Source organism: Anomaloglossus baeobatrachus, chromosome 1, assembly GCF_048569485.1.
Source record: "Anomaloglossus baeobatrachus isolate aAnoBae1 chromosome 1, aAnoBae1.hap1, whole genome shotgun sequence".
Taxonomy (NCBI): domain Eukaryota; kingdom Metazoa; phylum Chordata; class Amphibia; order Anura; family Aromobatidae; genus Anomaloglossus; species Anomaloglossus baeobatrachus.
Window position 1 is genome coordinate 854,314,361 of NC_134353.1, and position 17,964 is coordinate 854,332,324.

The 17,964-nt window shown below is 41.5% G+C and overlaps 1 protein-coding gene across 1 annotated transcript in view; it reads left to right on the forward strand.

Moving 5' to 3' along the window:
* The window catches only part of SV2C (synaptic vesicle glycoprotein 2C), a 377,261-nt gene that overhangs the window by 191,275 nt on the left and 168,022 nt on the right, over positions 1-17,964 (forward strand). The window contains exon 3 of the mRNA XM_075325504.1: positions 13,280-13,460. Coding sequence (XP_075181619.1) covers positions 13,280-13,460 — 181 coding nt within the window. The remainder of the gene's footprint in view (positions 1-13,279; positions 13,461-17,964) is intronic.

Here is a 17,964-nt window from a genome sequence, read left to right on the forward strand (position 1 = left end):
CGTGCATTGCGTGAGAGGGGCGGGGCGTGGCCGAGTTGCCAATGTCTGCAGGGTGCCGGGGCGAGAGGCCAATCTGTGGGGGGGGGCGGAGCCTGGGCGAGCGGCCGGCCAATCCGTGTGGGGGCGCAGCCTGGGCGAGCGGCCAATCCGTGTGGGGGGCGGGGCCATGGCGAGCCCAGCGGCCAATCAGCTTTGTGTCACCGTAAGGACACAATTTTGGAGCAAGACAGACAGACAGACAGACAGACAGACAGATAGACAGACAGACAGACAGACAGAATAAGGCAATTATATATATAGATAGTAGCATGTGCGGACTACACAAAATTGCAATTACTAACGTACAACAAGAAACAAAAATACGATCAAATGCCCAATAATTTATATATCAAAATATTTTTATTTTATTAAATATGTAATTGTTAATTTTCAAATTTATGGTAGAAAAATTCAACATTCATCTGTAATATACAATAACAAACAAAAACCGGGACCACAATTGTCAAGAAAATACGTATATTCATGCTGCATATAGACACATTTCCTAAAGATCACTAAAGTCCTGTGGAGCAGAAATTTTGCATATAAAGATTTGCTCCACATGGGCTATCATAACATGCCACCAGAAGTTATTCAAAGCAGATTATACTGCTGCATAAACTCTGCCAGTGAAGCTCCCTTTGAGCTCACAATCTTACATAGACAAATATTTAGAAAAAACCTTATGGCCCACTGGAATTGTATAATAAATTCACCTTGGTCAGTATTGCGCAGCAAATATATGGCGGTCACCACGGTCAAAAACACCCGACACGTGTTTCGGCTTCCCGAATCCTTCGTCAGGGGCGTATCTAAAAGACCGGAGAGGGAGGTTTAAATACCTCCCACATCCAATCATTAATCGGCACTCTTGTGGACGCGCACGTCGTCATGGCAGCATTCCGACGCCAAGCCGGCCACCGCGTCACTGATCAGATGACCCAGGGCATCACATGACCCGGATACATCAGACCCATAGAGAATCAGCAAACCGGCCAGGCGGTGGAAAACCATGACAACCACGCGTTCAGGTGCAGAGAGGTATACTGAAAATAGCATATAACAATGACTACCATATAGAAGAATGGGAGTAGAAAAAAGGAAAAACATTTCCATATATGTATATATACACACAATTCATTAATACCCAATACCAATACATTAAAAAAGGAGGGTAAGAATACCAGTTCATAAAGGAGAGGGGACAATGTATATCCACAATTATGATCCTATAATAACAAACTGGAGAAGAGAAAATACATATATAAATCCAGATGTAAATCCAGATATTATAATTATAATATTACAATAGACATCACGATTACATTTCACCTATCCAAAGGAAAGGAGGGATCACTATCCAATAATCATACGTCATGAACCATAATACACATAATAAATGCTATATATCAACAAATCCTAATTTGTTAAGGTGGTGACTAGGGAGTTGGAAAAGATTTGTCAGAAGGTGGTTAATAATAATCTCACAAGACACGAACGTGCCAGACTTAAAGAAGTAGAAAAACTCGGATGTAATGCTGGAGCTGGCCGATAAAGGCGGTAACATTGTCATCTGGCCTACCCGTATATATGAGAGAGAAGCGTTTAGAAAGCTTAAGAACGAAACCTGTTATAAAAAGCTTACTTATAATCCTCTCTTTGCATTTATATCTCAATTGAAAAAAATCGTGGGTGAGGCAACAGATGCGCGGCAACAAGAGTGCCGATTAATGATTGGATGTGGGAGGTATTTAAACCTCCCTCTCCGGACTTTTGGACACGCACCCTTACAAAGGACTCGGGAAGCCGAAACACGTGTCGGGTGTTTTTGACCGTGGTGACTGCCATATATTTGCTGCGCAATACTGACCAAGGTGAATTTATTATAAAATTCCAGTAGGCCATAAGGTTTTTTCTAAATATTTGTCTATGTAAGATTGTGAGCTCAAAGGGAGCTTCACTGGCAGAGGTTATGCAGCAGTATAATCTGCTTTGAATACCTTTTGGCGACCTCTGGTGGTATGTTATGATAGCCCATGTGAGGCGGATGTTTATATGCAAAATTTCTGCTCCACAGAACTTTACTGATCTTTAGGAAATGTGTCTATATGCAGCATGAATATACGTATTTTCTATCTTGACAATTGTGGTCCCGGTTTTTGTTTCTTATTGTAATGTCACAGATGAGTGTTGAATTGTCCTACCATACATTTGAAAATTAACAATTACATATTTAATAAAATGAAAATATTTTGATTTATAAATTATTGGGAATTTCATTGTTTTTTTGTTTCTTGTTGTCCATCTCATAACAGTAAGATTTAGAGGCAGATCCCCTAATTCTAATGAACTTACTGGGCTGCTTGGTGCAGTTTCAATTGAATTCACTTTTTATCTTCTGCAGATGTCCCAGTTCTTTTAATGCTGAGCTCTGAATAATGCCACCCACACCACTGATTGGCAACATGTGCATAGGCATAAAGCTGCTAATCACTGGTGCAGAAGGGATCATACAAAGCTAATGAATATGGAGGACAACATGGCAGGAGGTTTACCAGCCATCTAGTGAAAATATCCTGCTTATAAAACAATGATTTTCTAAAAACTACAAGTAGTGCAATAAATGACATCACTGGAATCAGGGTCTGTGTGTCTACATTATGCTGTTCTTGGATTAAGTTGAAAGAACTTGGTGACAGATTACCTTTAGCCCCTTCACAACCAAGGATGTATTAATACGTCCTTGGCCGAGTCTGTCCCTTTAGTGCAGGCTCACTGTGCGAGCCCACATTATTCCTCACACATGTCTGCTAATCTGACCAGCAGCAATGTGCAGCTCACAGGCGCGGATGGATTTCTGATCTACCCGCGTCTGTTAACCCCTTAAATTGGGCTGTCAAACTATGACAGCCCAATCTAATGCACTCCACCAGAGATTGCGCTGTTCCCCACCGCCATCGGCGGCCCTGTAATGCAATCACAGGGCACCAATGGGTTCCAATGACAGCGTGAGGTCAGATGATGACCCCTGTTGCTGTCATGACTCACTTCCTGTGAATGGCGGCAGAGCACCGGCATTCACAGGAGATCAGCATTTCTGCTAATCAGGGGGATGGTGAAGCATCGCTTTGATCAGCAGACGCAATAAGACAGTGCAGATATAAAGTCCCCTGAGTGGACTAGTAAAATCAATAAAAAAATGTAAAAAAAATAAGTTTTAAAAAAATATCAAAAAGAAAACAAAAAACCTAATGTTCAAATCACCCCCCTTTTGCCCCATTGAAAATAAAACAATAAAAAAATTACACTATTTGGTATCGCCATCTTCAGAAATGCCCAATCTATCAAAATATAAAATTAATTACCGTAACCTTATTGGTAAAGGGTGTATCGAGAGTAAAACATTATAATAGGCGATCAATACATCACATCTACCCAAAAATGTTATAATTAAAAACGTCAGCTCAAAACGCAAAAAATAAGCCATCACTGAGTCCCAGATCCGAAAAATATGAAAAGGTACAGAAAATGGCAACAAAAGTGCAATTCTTTCTTTTTGCAAACCTATGAATTTGTGATCACCACTTAAACAAAAGTAAACCTATACATATTTGGTATCTATGAACCCGTGGTGACCTGAGGAATCATAATGCCAGGTCAGGTTTACCATATAGTCAACATGATAAATAAAAAAACAAACAAAAACAATTGTGGAATTGCACTTTTTTTTGCAAATCACCACACTTGGATTTTTTTTTTTCCAGTACAATATGGGGCAGAATTTATGGTGTCGTTCAAAAGTACAACTCGTCCCGCAAAAAACAAGCGCTCATATGGCTATAGTGATGGAAAAATAAAAAAGTTATGGCTTTTGGAAGAAATGGAGGAAAAACTGAAAACGAACAATGGAAAATCACTCAGGGGTGAAATGATTGAGCATTGTATTGTATTGTAGGAGTGTCCAATAGGTGGCATCGTTCTTTTTCTTGGGGGAAAGCTAATTCATTTACCTCTTTCTTAGGCTTATTTCACACGTTAGTGATTCTGGTACATATGTCCTAGTTTTTATACGTACCAGAATCACGGACATACGCAGACCCATTAAAAATCAATGGGTCTGTGCACATATCAGTGATGTTTCACTAACCGTCTCTCTGGGTGACGTACACGCATGCACATGTGCTCCGCACGGAGACATGTCCATTTTTTTCTGGCATCACTGATGTTCCACGGACAATACTATGGTGTGATCCGTGAAACACATACCAGAAAAACATGGACATTGAAAATAAAAAGCTTTTCATACTCACCTTCTCCAGCGATGCTGTCTTCAGCCTCTACTGCCTGCTACTTCCAGCCCGGCTGCTTATTCTCATGTATATTCATTTATGGATGGAGCAGCCAACCCGGAAGTAGCTGCAGTGAAGGTCAGCGGCGGCCGGATATACAGCAGAGCTGAAGACATCAGCACCACGGACAGCAGGAGCGGGGGTAGGTGAGTATACGTCCATGTGCTATCACAGATGACAGACACGGATCACGGATAGCACATGGATAACCCACGAATCACAGCACACAGAGGGACATATGCGTTTTTTACACATCAGTGAAAAACGTCTGTGTTGTTTTTCACTGACGTGTGAAACAGGCCTAAGGGAGCAATATCTGCCCTGTATAGGATCCTATACACATTATATGAAAGTCATCCAAAACAGCCACTCTGGGTGGGATTGTCCATTCATCTGATGTTTATAAGACCCTCCTGATCCAACACCCACCTCCCCCAGAGAATGAGAGGGGTATGATCGGGCTATGAGACAGGTGAATTTATAACATCCAAATCTTTTTGTTCTTTGAAGGAGATAAGCGACTTCTAAACACCTCAATTTCCTGTCTCCCTATGGAAAACACATAAGTGCGCTACCGAGCAAATCATTCAGATAGAATCAGAGTCAGGAAAGATAGAAATACTGCAGCATTATAATATTACATTCTTAGCTGTTTTTTTCATGTAAATGGAATTCAGATACGTTTTTTCCTTTAGAATTTACCGGTAGATGAACAAATAAACGTCCAACCTCTGGTCTAACGAACCCAACCAACAGCTTTTAGTGATATATACTACTGTAAGGTTAGATCACTAGATCTGCGGCTGGATCAGGATTTGCTGATTGTTTTATGATCATGTAAAAAACAACACTCTTTACTCCACCTAGTTTTTTTTTAAGTGAATACATATCAGAGAAAGATAAAGTCATATCATTATAAGCCTCTCAATATTTTCCTCTGGGAATAAAGTGTAGCATTAGCTGTAGTATTGAGTTGGATTAAATACAACGAACAAAAATATAAAACCAACACTTGTTTTTGCTCCTGTCGCGGGCGGAAGGGACACGCTCGCCATGCTCGGGTCCGGGGCTTCTGCTGCTGCTGCTCGGTGGCCCAAGTGGTGGGCCGGACCCGGGGACTCGAGCAGCGCTCCTCACCCGTGAGTGAAAAGGGGTGGTATGTTTAGGGAGATTGTTCGCTACACCACCCACGGGACGTGGTGATGATGGCACCACAGCTGCTGGTAACAGGGTTCCCGGGAGAGATGGTAGGGTGCAGCTGGGATGTTGTCCCCTCCGTGGGTAAAGGGGTTGGTGTTCCCAGGGCCCGGTGATGTAACGGGGAGGCTGGATGGCTGGGGTGCAGGGACTGCACGGCGCGGTGCCGGACGGCACTGGTGTACTCACTCAGACAATCACTGACAGAGTCTCTGGTAAACCAAAACGGCCGGATGGACGGGTCCCGCAGCCGGCTGCAGTGTTGTTGTTGTGCACTCCCCGGACGGCTGATGGTGGCTGTCTTTCCTTGCACCTTTTAGAATGTTCTGACTCCTGTGGTTGCCCACCGGTAGTCCGCTCCCCGGCGTATAGGTGCCGTAGGAGCCCGTTTTGCCCGCAGGCGCTGGCCATTGGATCTCTAGCCTGTGGCGGTGGCTGTATATCCTCACGGTGTGAGCGGTTGCCTTTTGTCGGGACTTGGTTGTTGGCAAACCCCTGGGGTTCCTGTCACACTCGGATTTTACTATTGACGGCGGCTCCAAGCCTGGTCAGGGTCTGATGGCCCTGCCTGTGTGTGCTTAGCTTCACTCCGCTCCCCGGTTCGGTACCGGCGGGCCAACGTCCGACCCCCGTCCTTACGGCTCTGCAGAGTTCCACCAACTCCTGCAGCCGGCCACCACCGTCTGCCAACCTTGCTGTCAGTGCCTGGGCTCCTACCCAGACACACGCAGACCTTTTACTCCTCTCACTTTCACCTCTAAAACTGATCTCACACTTTTCCCGCCTCCAGGCCTGTGAACTCCTCGGTGGGGGAGGCCAACCGCCTGGCTCTGCCCCACCTGGTGTGGACATCAGACCCTGGAGGGAGGCAACAAGGGTTTTTGATTGACTGTTGTTACTGTCTAGGGTGGGGGGTGTGTATGTTGGTATGTATGTGACTACCTGGCTAGTCCAGGGCGTCACACTCCCATTTTCATGAGCTGAACTCAAAGATCTAACACTTTTTCTATGATCCATGTGGCCATCCGTGTGACATCCGTCTGACTGGTACTGGAAAAAATGCATTATACTGAAATTAATGTTTTTTTATGTGTAAAAGATGTGGACAGCCAGAAAAATTATAGCTGAGTGCTAGATAGATAGATGGAGAGAGATAGATAATAGATAGATAGATAGATAGTATAATTTACTATCTAAAAACATGGGGTCCCCCCTAATTTTCATAACCAGCACAGGTACAACAGAAGTTGCGGGGTGCAACCATCAGCTGTCAGCTGTACCTTTGCTGGTTTCACAAAATAGACAGGATCCCACACTGCTTTTTTCATTATTTGAAGAAATAATTTAAAAAAACAGCGTAGGGTCCCCCCTCCCCATTTTTTCAAAACCACCAAGGGACAGCAGATAACAAGTATTGCCAAGCTGTTCTCACACTTGTCGATACTTGGTGTGAGAACTGTCACTGGCATTAAACTAGGGTAAACTTATGCTGTCACTGCTCATCCCTGCCCGCAGCCGCTCAAACACTACTGTGTGACCCACTGCAGTGACCTGGGGTGACCTCATGAGATCATTTCAGTTCATTGCAGTATTTCTCCCACAGAACAGTGTGTGAGCCTGCAGTGACTGCTTTCCCTGCCAATGAGGAATAATCTGTTCTTCATTGGTTGGGACAGTGAGCCTTGGATCTTCGTGGGACCCCCTTTTGGATTACGGAACACCTTGCATTAGGGGTTTTGCAGTGAAATAAATTGGTGAATGAGGGTGTCTTTTGTCTTTCTTTAATAATTTTCTCTTTCAAGTTGGCTTTTGGTGAACATCGTGGGACATCGCTATTGATTATGTCAGATGTTTTTATAAAATACATTTTTAATAAATTGGTCAATGAGGACTGTAGTCAGGGGGGGTTTGTTCAAATAAAATAAAATATTGTTTTTATATTTCTAATCGATTAGTAATGGGAGTGTCTGATAGATGCCCACCCATTACTAATACCAGGGCTTGATGCCAGCTGGCAATTTACAGCTGGCATCAAGCCCATATAGTACCCTGTTTGCCACCACCCTTGGGCAAGAGGAGGAGCAGAGGAAAGTGCCAGATCTGGCAAATCTAATAGATGAGCCACTTCTGGGGCGACTGAGAGCTGCTATTTTTAGGTTGGGAAGGACCAAATAACCATAGCCCTTCCCACCCTAAAAATATCTGCCCCCAGTTGTCTGCTGTCCCTTGGGTGGTTTTGAATAATGGGGAGGACCCCATGCCAGTTTTTTAAATTAGTTTTTTCAAATAATTAAAAAAAATCATCATGGGATTGTGTCTATTTTTCAAAACCAGCCAAGGTAAAGGTGCAAGCTGAGGGTTGCAGCCCACAGCTGCTGCTGTACCTGTGCTGCTTATGAAAATTGGGGGGGACCCTCACATAATTTATTTTTCTAAAACTAGTCATTAAGTCTGCTAAATAGTTGTACAAGCTATCTATCTATCTATCTCACTAACTATATCTATCCATTTATCTATTCTATCTATCTATCTATTCCATACATCTTTCTATCTATTATTTTCCTAGCTTTGCACATCTTTTACACATAAAAAAAACATTTATTACAATAATTTCCGTTTTTTTTCCAGCATGTGTCATGATGAATGCTACCTGTGTGATGTCCATATTTAATCCGTCCTGTCAGAAAAAAACCTGACTTGTCTCCTTGTGATTCACCTGGACATGCAGGTGTTTTACAGGGACCCAAGTGCCAGGTGAAAACACTGAGGTGTGAAAATCTCTAGTGACTTTAAATAGTATGCGTGTGAACGTGCCTCTGGTAGGTGTGAAAATGGACACCATACGGACTGGAGACATAGAGGTATGAAGGAGGCCTTAGTGAGCACTTCTCCTTTACCAAAATAATCCATCCACCACACAGGTGTGGCATATCAAGTTGCTGATTAGACAGCATGATTATTGCACAGGTGTGCCTTAGGCTGACCACAATAAAAGGCCACAATAAAATGTGCAGTTTACAGTATTTACTGGGGCCTGGAGGAGTAAAAAAAATAAAGGTCAGTATATAGTGTGCATTTCTTATTATCATTCTTTTGGATGGTGCATTTACCATACTGATGCATGGAGTGGACATAGATTTACACATATTAATAGTAGCATTATTTAATGGTTCAACCCCCCTTTTTTGTACTTTACAGAATTAGGAGATGCCCTCACTAACACAGATTTAGACAAATTGGTGAACAATATATGAGGGGAAAAAGCCTTTTCTGTAATAGAAAAAGTCTTAAGGCCCCGTAACACGCAACGACGTATATAACAATATATCGCCTGGGTCACGGATTCCGTGACGCACATCCAGCATCGTTAGTGACGTCGTTGCTTGTGACACCATCGAACGGCTGTTAACGATCAAAAATACTCACCTTATCGTTGATTGTTGACACGTTCATTTTCAAAAAATCGTTGATTGTTGAGGACGCAGGTTGTTCATCATTCCCGAGGCAGCACACATCGCTACGTGTGACACCTCGGGAACGACGAGCTACAGCTTACCTGTGGCCGCCGGCAATGAGGAAGGAAGGAGGTGGGCGGGATGTTACAGCCGCTCATCTCTGCCCCTCCGCTTCAATTGGGCGGCCGCTTAGTGACGCCGCATGAACCACCCCCTTAGAAAGGAGGCGGTTCGCCAGCAACAGCGATGTCGCTAGGCAGGTAAGTCAGTGTGATGGCTCCGAACGATTTTGTGCGCCACGGGCAGCAATTTGCGACGGGGACGCGTGCTTTCACCAGCGATATCGCTATCGATATCGCTGAGTGTAAAGCCCCCTTTAGCGATCTGAGCTCAGCTCATGAAAAATGGGAGGAAAAACAGAAGTTTTGTGTTGTGTTAGAAGTGTTGTGTTCATGTTTTTGTTCAGTGTAGATCAGTTTAATCTTTTGTGTAATGACCGGTAATGTGAAGGACAGGAGAATTGGGCAAGGGGTTAAGAATTATGATAAAACGTGGAGTCAGTTGAATGACTGATGTATTTTAGCACATGGCTTTTGCTTGGCTGGCGTTGGAAATTTCTATAGAAAGACAATTAAAACAAAAGCAAATTATGTAGGTGATTCAGTAATAACAGGGGGATAAGGAACTGAGCCATGCGAGTGGGCTCTGAACTGAGCACTGTCTACAAATAATATTGGTGGAATAGATAGTGTTCATGAAAACTAAGCTGTAAAGCTTATTTAATACAGTCGCTGGTTCACTAGTTCACTGTTGCGCTCATATGTATTCTCCTTATCACCGCAAACAGCTGTTAGCAGGAAGGTTCTCTTGTGACAGAACAATCTATTACTCCTCCTGATGACATCCACCGCCATACCCCGGTTACCGAGTACACAGCCACAGATCAATGGAAATAGGAAACAAACACAGCTTTACAAATATAGGATTCATATCCTGCGTTATCTCCCTTTCAGAATAATACTGATGACAATTATATAATTATTTTTCAAATATTAATAACAATAATAAAAATAATATTAATACTATAAATTGCTACAAAAACCTAATAATAACAACACATTTTTAAAGTTTGGATTCAATATCACTGATTAATGTCATCAATTAATTTCAACCTATGATATTTATAGTGTGTCGTAAAGATGTTTTCAAACTATGACAACTTACCAACCACGTGCAGAATAGGTGGTAGGATGCTGAACACAGGAAGTCCAACCAACAGGACCTTTTAAGGAGAATTCCACAGTTTCGGGAAAGATATATCCTTCTTAACAGTGAATGTTGGTTAAATCTCAGATTGAAGGTCACTGAGTGCCAGCGAAGGAATTCAGACCACACAGATAATATCTGGTATAAACCCCTCTCAGTAAAAGCAAGTCCACATGTCATGTGCTTTATTTTTACAAGCCTTTTATAGAGCAATAATGGGTTGATATCTTAGTAAAATTCTTAAGTATGCCATTGGTTATATTAAAAACATATGCAGAGAGCTTGTGATATATGTCCATTTTTAGAATTTCTACTCCAGCCCTTCCATTTCTCACGGGGCCGTTGTCACGTAGCACCTCAGCCATGGATCTGAACTTTCTAGCCAGTCAACATCATTAGAAATCTCTTCATTCTGTTCCCTTATATTAGACATCAGCTGTAGGCTTCATCTTGTTACTCATATACAAAAAAAAGCTTGGTTATAAAAAATGCATATAGAAAAATATATATTCTCACAGCATATAGAAAAATATATTTTATTCTCACAGACCTACCCCCAAATTGAGACAATAGGGGCCCCAAGTCCCAAGTTTAAATAGAACAGTGGTGGAGTATGCACATTGTCGCTCCCCCAAAGTTTATGGGACTCTAATTAGGGGGGGGAGCGTGGAATGTGATGTTCTCCATTAAATCCATTTTGAGAAACCAAGGCAGAAAACAAGCGCAATAGGGTTTTGACTGGTTACAAAAGGGGTAGGGGTGAGATTATTATCTCCTCACCTGGGATAGTTGTGTGTGACACCACTACTGATGCGTGTGTAACAGGCTGATGCAGATCCACGGGTGATGCACACCGAGATAGGAGATCAGGATAAAATGCAGTTCTTCTGCACTGCCTTCATGGAACGAGAAGGACTCCAAATGGGGTTAAGTTGACAACAGTTTATTTGTCTACGTGTTTCAAGGCAATTTAGCCCTGCCTCAGGACAAAACCACGGAGCTAAATTGCCTTGAAACGCGTAGACAAATAAACCATTCTTGTCCATTGAGGCAGCACAGAGGAACCACATTTTATCTTGATCATCTTTTATTAAATCCTTCTTGATATTTACAGGATTTTTAAAAATGTTTGTCACACATACACATCTTTGATTACAATTTGTCTATTGTGATAAATATCCCTAAAACACCCAATTACAATTGTAAGCTTTAGTGAAAAAATGAATCGACTCCGTCCTAACTATAAACTACATTTTTCATTTTTTATTGAGAAAGTCCAAATACGTATAGAGAGTTTCTTGTATACAATCCAACAGTGCATATTCTTTCACTATTGGTCAAACTGCAATGAAGAAACTTATACAGATATAATAATAATAATAATCTTTATTTCTATAGCGCCAACGTATTCCGCAGCGCTTTACAATTCAGGAGGATCATATACAAACAAGTAACAGTTATAGAAAATACAATATTTAGAGGGAAAAAAGACAACCCTGCTCGTGAGCTTACAATCTACAATGAGAATGGGGGGGCAAGGTACAAGTGCTTATTTACAATGACAATCCAGCCATTTCAAAGAAATGGGGGATAGATAATGCCTTCTATATATTCTCTAATAAGCTGAATCATCTTTAAATCACAGGAAAGTCCCACAATGTCTTATAAGTCTTATGATGAGTGCAGATATGGGTGCGGTACACAGTCCGAGAGCCACTCTGAGTACTGTTATTTTGGGTATCTTCATATAATCATGTCCATAACAATCATGAGTCAAAATTTCTCAGAAACATTGTCAGTGTTTTTGGTAATATGTTTCTGTTCCACTGTGCAGTCTATTTTTAATACTGTCAATTTGTTTTAAATGGTCATTGTTGTTTCAACAAAATTTGTATAAATCAATAGAGAGAAATGTTGTAATGTAAACATATTTCTGTTTATTTCTCCACTTTTGAGCCATTTCTTCGATTCCTCACATTCTGATATCATCCATTCTGAAAAAACATCTCAAAACATCTGGATAGCCATCTAATCCCAACTTGTCATTCATTCACAAGACAGTTGGTAGATTGCTGATCACTGGGGGTATCACTGCTTGGTACCCCTACCAATCAGGAGGAAAAGGGTCCGGAATCCCCAGGTTAAATAGATCACTGTTACAGCACTTAATACCCTTTTGTCAGCTTCTTTACAGAAACAACAAATTCAGATTCCTAAAGGATATATCGGAATTGTTATTTAATGGAGAAAACAAGTAATTCAGTGATATAAAAAGCAGCACTATGGTCCTCCCATCATCAGGATCAGGGGCAGTCCCAGAAGTCCTATTTTCGGAGATCACTAAGTTGTGGGCATACATAGCCCAACGACATGTCATCACTTGACTGGCATTCTGTGTAGAGAGACCGCCCATTCAGAGGGTCTTCAATTTTACAAATCAGATACCTTGCTTTGCACTGATGAGGTGCAACATCCCGAAACATGTGTTCTACAAATGAAGGTTTTGGTTTGGCTTCTTATCCAAAGTCATATGACAAGGATATTGACTTTTAAGATTGCTTCATCCAATAGGTGGTGCCAGAGATTAAGTCCCCTCTTCCTTCTGAAAAGGCAAATTGCATATTAATGATATAAGAACAGAACTTTATTAATTGCACAGAAAGTGACATTGTGATTTAGACTTTGCTTATTATCTTGCCTACATGGCAGTTTTAGTCTGCAACTACAGTAATTAGTTTTTCTGTGTATTTCAAAATTATTCATGATTGTCTCTATGTTATATGTTTATTACTTATGGATCACAAAAACAATGATGAATCATCACACAGGACTAACATTTTTTCTCATGAGGAGCATGTGTATGGTGTGGCCATGGACTTTACTATATGAAAATGTGACCCAACAGAGTCCATAGCTATGGACTACGTATGCTATGAAACATTTGGTAATTGTGCATTTCCTTCTTTCTTGCAGGCAGTATAGTATATCTGGGAATGATGGTTGGAGCATTCTTCTGGGGAGGCCTAGCAGATAAAGTGGGGCGGAAGCAATCTCTCCTGATCTGTATGTCTGTCAATGGATTTTTTGCCTTTCTATCCTCTTTTGTCCAAGGATATGGATTATTTCTACTCTGCCGATTACTTTCTGGATTTGGGTAAAACTAAATTTCTTTTTTTTTTTAACTTTTTGAATGTTTTTTTGCTTGGATCTTTAAGGAATTTCTAAAAAAAAAATTGTGCGAGGCAGGCAAAGGAATATATACATAAGCAAGTAGTTAATTTAATAGTGAAAATAAGTGGTGATGGTCGAATAGTAACTGTGTTCGGATAATTTTTACCGAATACCAAGTACTATTCCAGTATTCGTCACGAATACTTGCGATTCGTTAAGAATAATCTGAACAGAAATAGTTACTATTCGCCTATCTCTAATATATATACTTTAATTAAAAATTCCATATCTTTTCATCACTATTCTATCTAAATGCTTTATTTTTTTCCCACTGCTTCCTCTTTGATGACGTCCCGTTTGAATATCCCAGCGCATGCCGCAGCCTCTGGCCCTTCGCTGAAACAAAGCGTCTTCAGTGATGTTCAGGGGCTGGGCTAGTCCCTGTTGTGCTGAGCATTCGGCGGTTGTCAATTCTGATGGATGCTCAGTAAGATCTTGCCACTCTGCAATATGCACAATGACAGCAAACTCCCTCCTTGATAAAAAGGGACGAACCGGCAAAAGAGGGCAATGTTATTACCCATTGAGTTTTCGAAGACCAGCTCCTCCCCTGCAAGTCAGGTGACTGGGATGCACTGGTGTTCTCAAACAAAGTGTCATCAGAAAATGAGGTAAAGATAATTTTTAATTAAAGTGTATTAGAAAAAAGATTTGATTATGACATTAGTTGGTAATTTAGGCGTAAAATAAAGCTTTTGTTTCATATACACTTTTTTGCTACTTAAATTCATTCATTTTGGGTTAAAAATAATTTTTGCAATTGTGTTTCATTAAAAATATTGCACCTTTTCAATTCTTTAGCTCTGTGTTACACTGATAATTAACAGCAGAATGACTATTCTGAAAATCCATCAGTTATCTCGTTCTGACAGAAAGTTTGTAACTAGTGATGGGCGAGCATGTTCGCCACAATTCGCTACTAGTGATGCGCAGACCCTGACTTTAAAAGTCTGGACCCACCTGGGTTCAAAAGTACCCAAGTGCCAGGCCTGGGCCAAGAATTCTGAGGGAATTCCGAGTAGTAATCCAGATCTGGCACTCAGGTAATGAAAAAAACTAAAGGAAAAATAAAAAAAAATATTAATCAAGTGCGCTATACTTACCGTGACACCGGCACGGCTGTAACTGCTTCCGCAGCCGCTTATTCTGCTTCCAGGGCTGCACATTATCCTTCATGCATATGCACTGCTTTCCCCACCCACCAGTGTCTGATTGGTTGCAGTCAGACATGCCCCCACGCTGAGTGACAACATGACTGACACTTTCAATCACAGGCCCGGTCTGCGGGTCTATCGTACTGTAAAAATAAATACATTTTAAAAAAATTGGCATAGGGTCCCCCCCAGCACAGATAAAGACTATGGCTACAGACTTCAGCCCCTAGTTGTGCATTTATCTTGGCTGAGTATCAAAATAAGAGGAACCACATACGACTTTTTTTAATTATTAAAATAAATAATTAGAGAAAACGGCATGCAGTCCCCCCAATTTCAATACCCAGCCAAGATAAAGCTGGACAGCTGGGGGCCATGCTTATTGGGCCCCTCAGCCTAATAATAGCAGCTTGCAGCAGCCCATTATTGTGGCATCACTTAAATGCGACAATTCATGCACTTTACCCAGCTCCTCCTGATTGCTCTGGAGACGTGGCAATCGAGATAATAAGGGGTTAATGTCTGCTCACAGCTGCCACTAAGCCCTAAATTAGTAATTGAAGGCATCTATAAGATCCCCCCATTACCAATCTGTAAGTAAAAGCAAATAAACACTAACACCCAAAAGACCCGTTATTAAAAATAAAAAAGCACCATCTTTCACCACTTTATTAACCCCCAAAACAACCCTGCAGGTCTGATGTAATCCACATGAGGTCCCACAACAATCCCAGCTCTACTACATCTAAAGTCACAGCACACAATCATAAAACATGACCGCCCGTTGTGGACTTCAGGGAAAGACTGAGCCCCAGTGATGAGCGGTGATGTCACTCAGGTAAGTTGCACCCACAGCTTGAAGTTCCCTGAGGTCTGATTGACTCCAGTTATCTGTGAGTCCACCCATCTCTATTCGTTACTCAATCGAGTCTTGAGCACTTGAGTTTGAATGCTTAAGTTTCCCATCGACTTCTATTATACTCGGTACTTGAGCCGCGTCGGAGGACAAGCATCAAGTAACAAGCAGTGGCAAGCATGCTTGCCTATCACTATTTGTAATACTTATTTGTATTTTCTCTGAGCTACTCTGTACTGATTTATGACCACAGACCTTGGACTAAAGTTAAGCTAAACTTTGTGGTCATAAACTAGATGTGAGAAGCTAATAAGAATTACAAACTCTGCAGCCAGAAAGTGATGACTGATGGATTATCAGTAAACACATTCAGCAGCCAGCAATGTGTGTGGGAACAAAAAGTCTGTAAAAGCAAAATGGTTCAAATTATTTTTGTGAAACTCTAATCCAAACTTTTTTAGCCAAAAATTCATGCATTTAATTAAAGAAAATTAAAGTTTGAGCCCAAACATGTCCATATCCTTTAAGGCAATTTTACTTAGACCAATAACTAGCTGAACAATCATTTCCAAGAACACATTCTCAATAATTGGCCAGTGTAGATATAGTATGGATTAGACATTTTAAGGCTACATGCATCTTTTATGCAAATAGTTGATGGCTTCAAATCTTACTGTGAAAACAACTGAAGTAATACTGACAATCTACAAACCATATGGAGCTCAGACAAAAAAATTTATGATCGTGTACCCCCATACAGTTTGCACTGGCTTTTGTTATATTTTTGATGGTTACTTGTTATGACCACAAATCTGCCTGTATAAAATGACTCTTACAGGAGTTTCCCAAAATTGAACACAGACAAACCCCAGTATGTTGTGGAAAATAAAAAAACATATTTAAGGGCAGTGTTGGGCAAAGTGCGGCTGGCGGGCCAAATCCGGCCCTCTCGCTGTTCCAGTCCGGACTGTGGACCGAGAGAGCTGAAGGGCTGAAAACAGTAGACTGTGTGCCGCACCATACCCTTGCTTGCCACCTGTCCATCGCCACTCGCTTCCTGATATCCCTGCTGTCAGACAGCGGTGAACAGATTGGTGGAGGACAATGCAGCTGACTTTGTCTTTTACCAATCAGCGTGATTTAAGAACATGGCTGGAAAGACTAGAAAGCACAATAAGGTCTAAACTGTGTAAGAATAGCCAAAAGGGAGATGCGCTCATCTCATGTGGTTGTGAAGACACAACTCCTATGTGAACATCGAGCAAAAGTGGCTGCTGTGGGTCCACTGTGTATGGAGATCGTAGAAAGGAGTCAATGGATATATTCTGCGCTGTCAAAGGTCTAATGAGGCAGAGGGGCCGAATAATTAAGTATTTGCAATTTATTGGGGTGACACTGTTTTTTATTAGGGCAATCGCTGTTTGAAACCAATGTATATAGGAGGCCATGTGGGGCTCATGCTGTATATAGGAGGTTATGTGGGGGCTCATGCTGTATATAGGAGGCTATGTGGGGGCTCATACTGTATGTTGGTGGAGAAACATTTCAAGACAAGGGGAATTCCAGCTCTGCCAGCAGAGATAATCGAGGGCGGTGCACGGAAGTAAAGCCACTCCTAGTTTCAATCACAAAAACAGATCCAGCATCCAGTCTAGTAGGTAAGATAAAAACCTTGCTCTTTATTGAATTTCCATTAAAATAGCCATTAGTATGGCTTGGTGCGTACCATAAACAAGACGTGTTTCGGACGTGGCAGCGTCCTTGTGGTCAAGCGACGTCCAAAACACGTCTTGTGTATGGTATGCACCAAGCCATACTAATGGCTATTTGATGGAAATTCAATAAAGAGCGAAGTTTTTATCTTACCTACTGGACTGGATGCTGGATCTGTTTGTGTGACTGTATCTAGGGGACTATGTGGGGCTCATAATGTATTTAGGAAGATATCTAAGGGATCATTCTGTATTTAGTAGACTTTGGGGGCTCATACTGTATATAGTAGGCTAAATGTGGGGTCACATTGTATATAAAGGGGATATGTGGGGGCTCACATTGTATATAGAGGACCTATGTAGGGGCTCACTCTAGATATAGAGGGGCTATGTGGGGGCTCACATATATAGAGGGACTTTGTGGGGACTCACATATAGAAGGGCTATTTGGGGGCTCACACTGTATAGGGAGGGACTATGGAAGGGCTCACATTATATATAGAGGGATTATGTGGGGTCTCACATTGTATATGGAGAGGCAATGTGGGAGCTCATCCTGATATAAGGGGCTATGTAAGGGCTCATACTGAATATAAGGCTATATGGGGGTTCATCCTGTATCTAGAGGCTTATGTGAGGGTCATACTGCTCAATGGAGGATGTCAGCATACTTAATTATGCTCAATATTAAGTGATACAATTAAT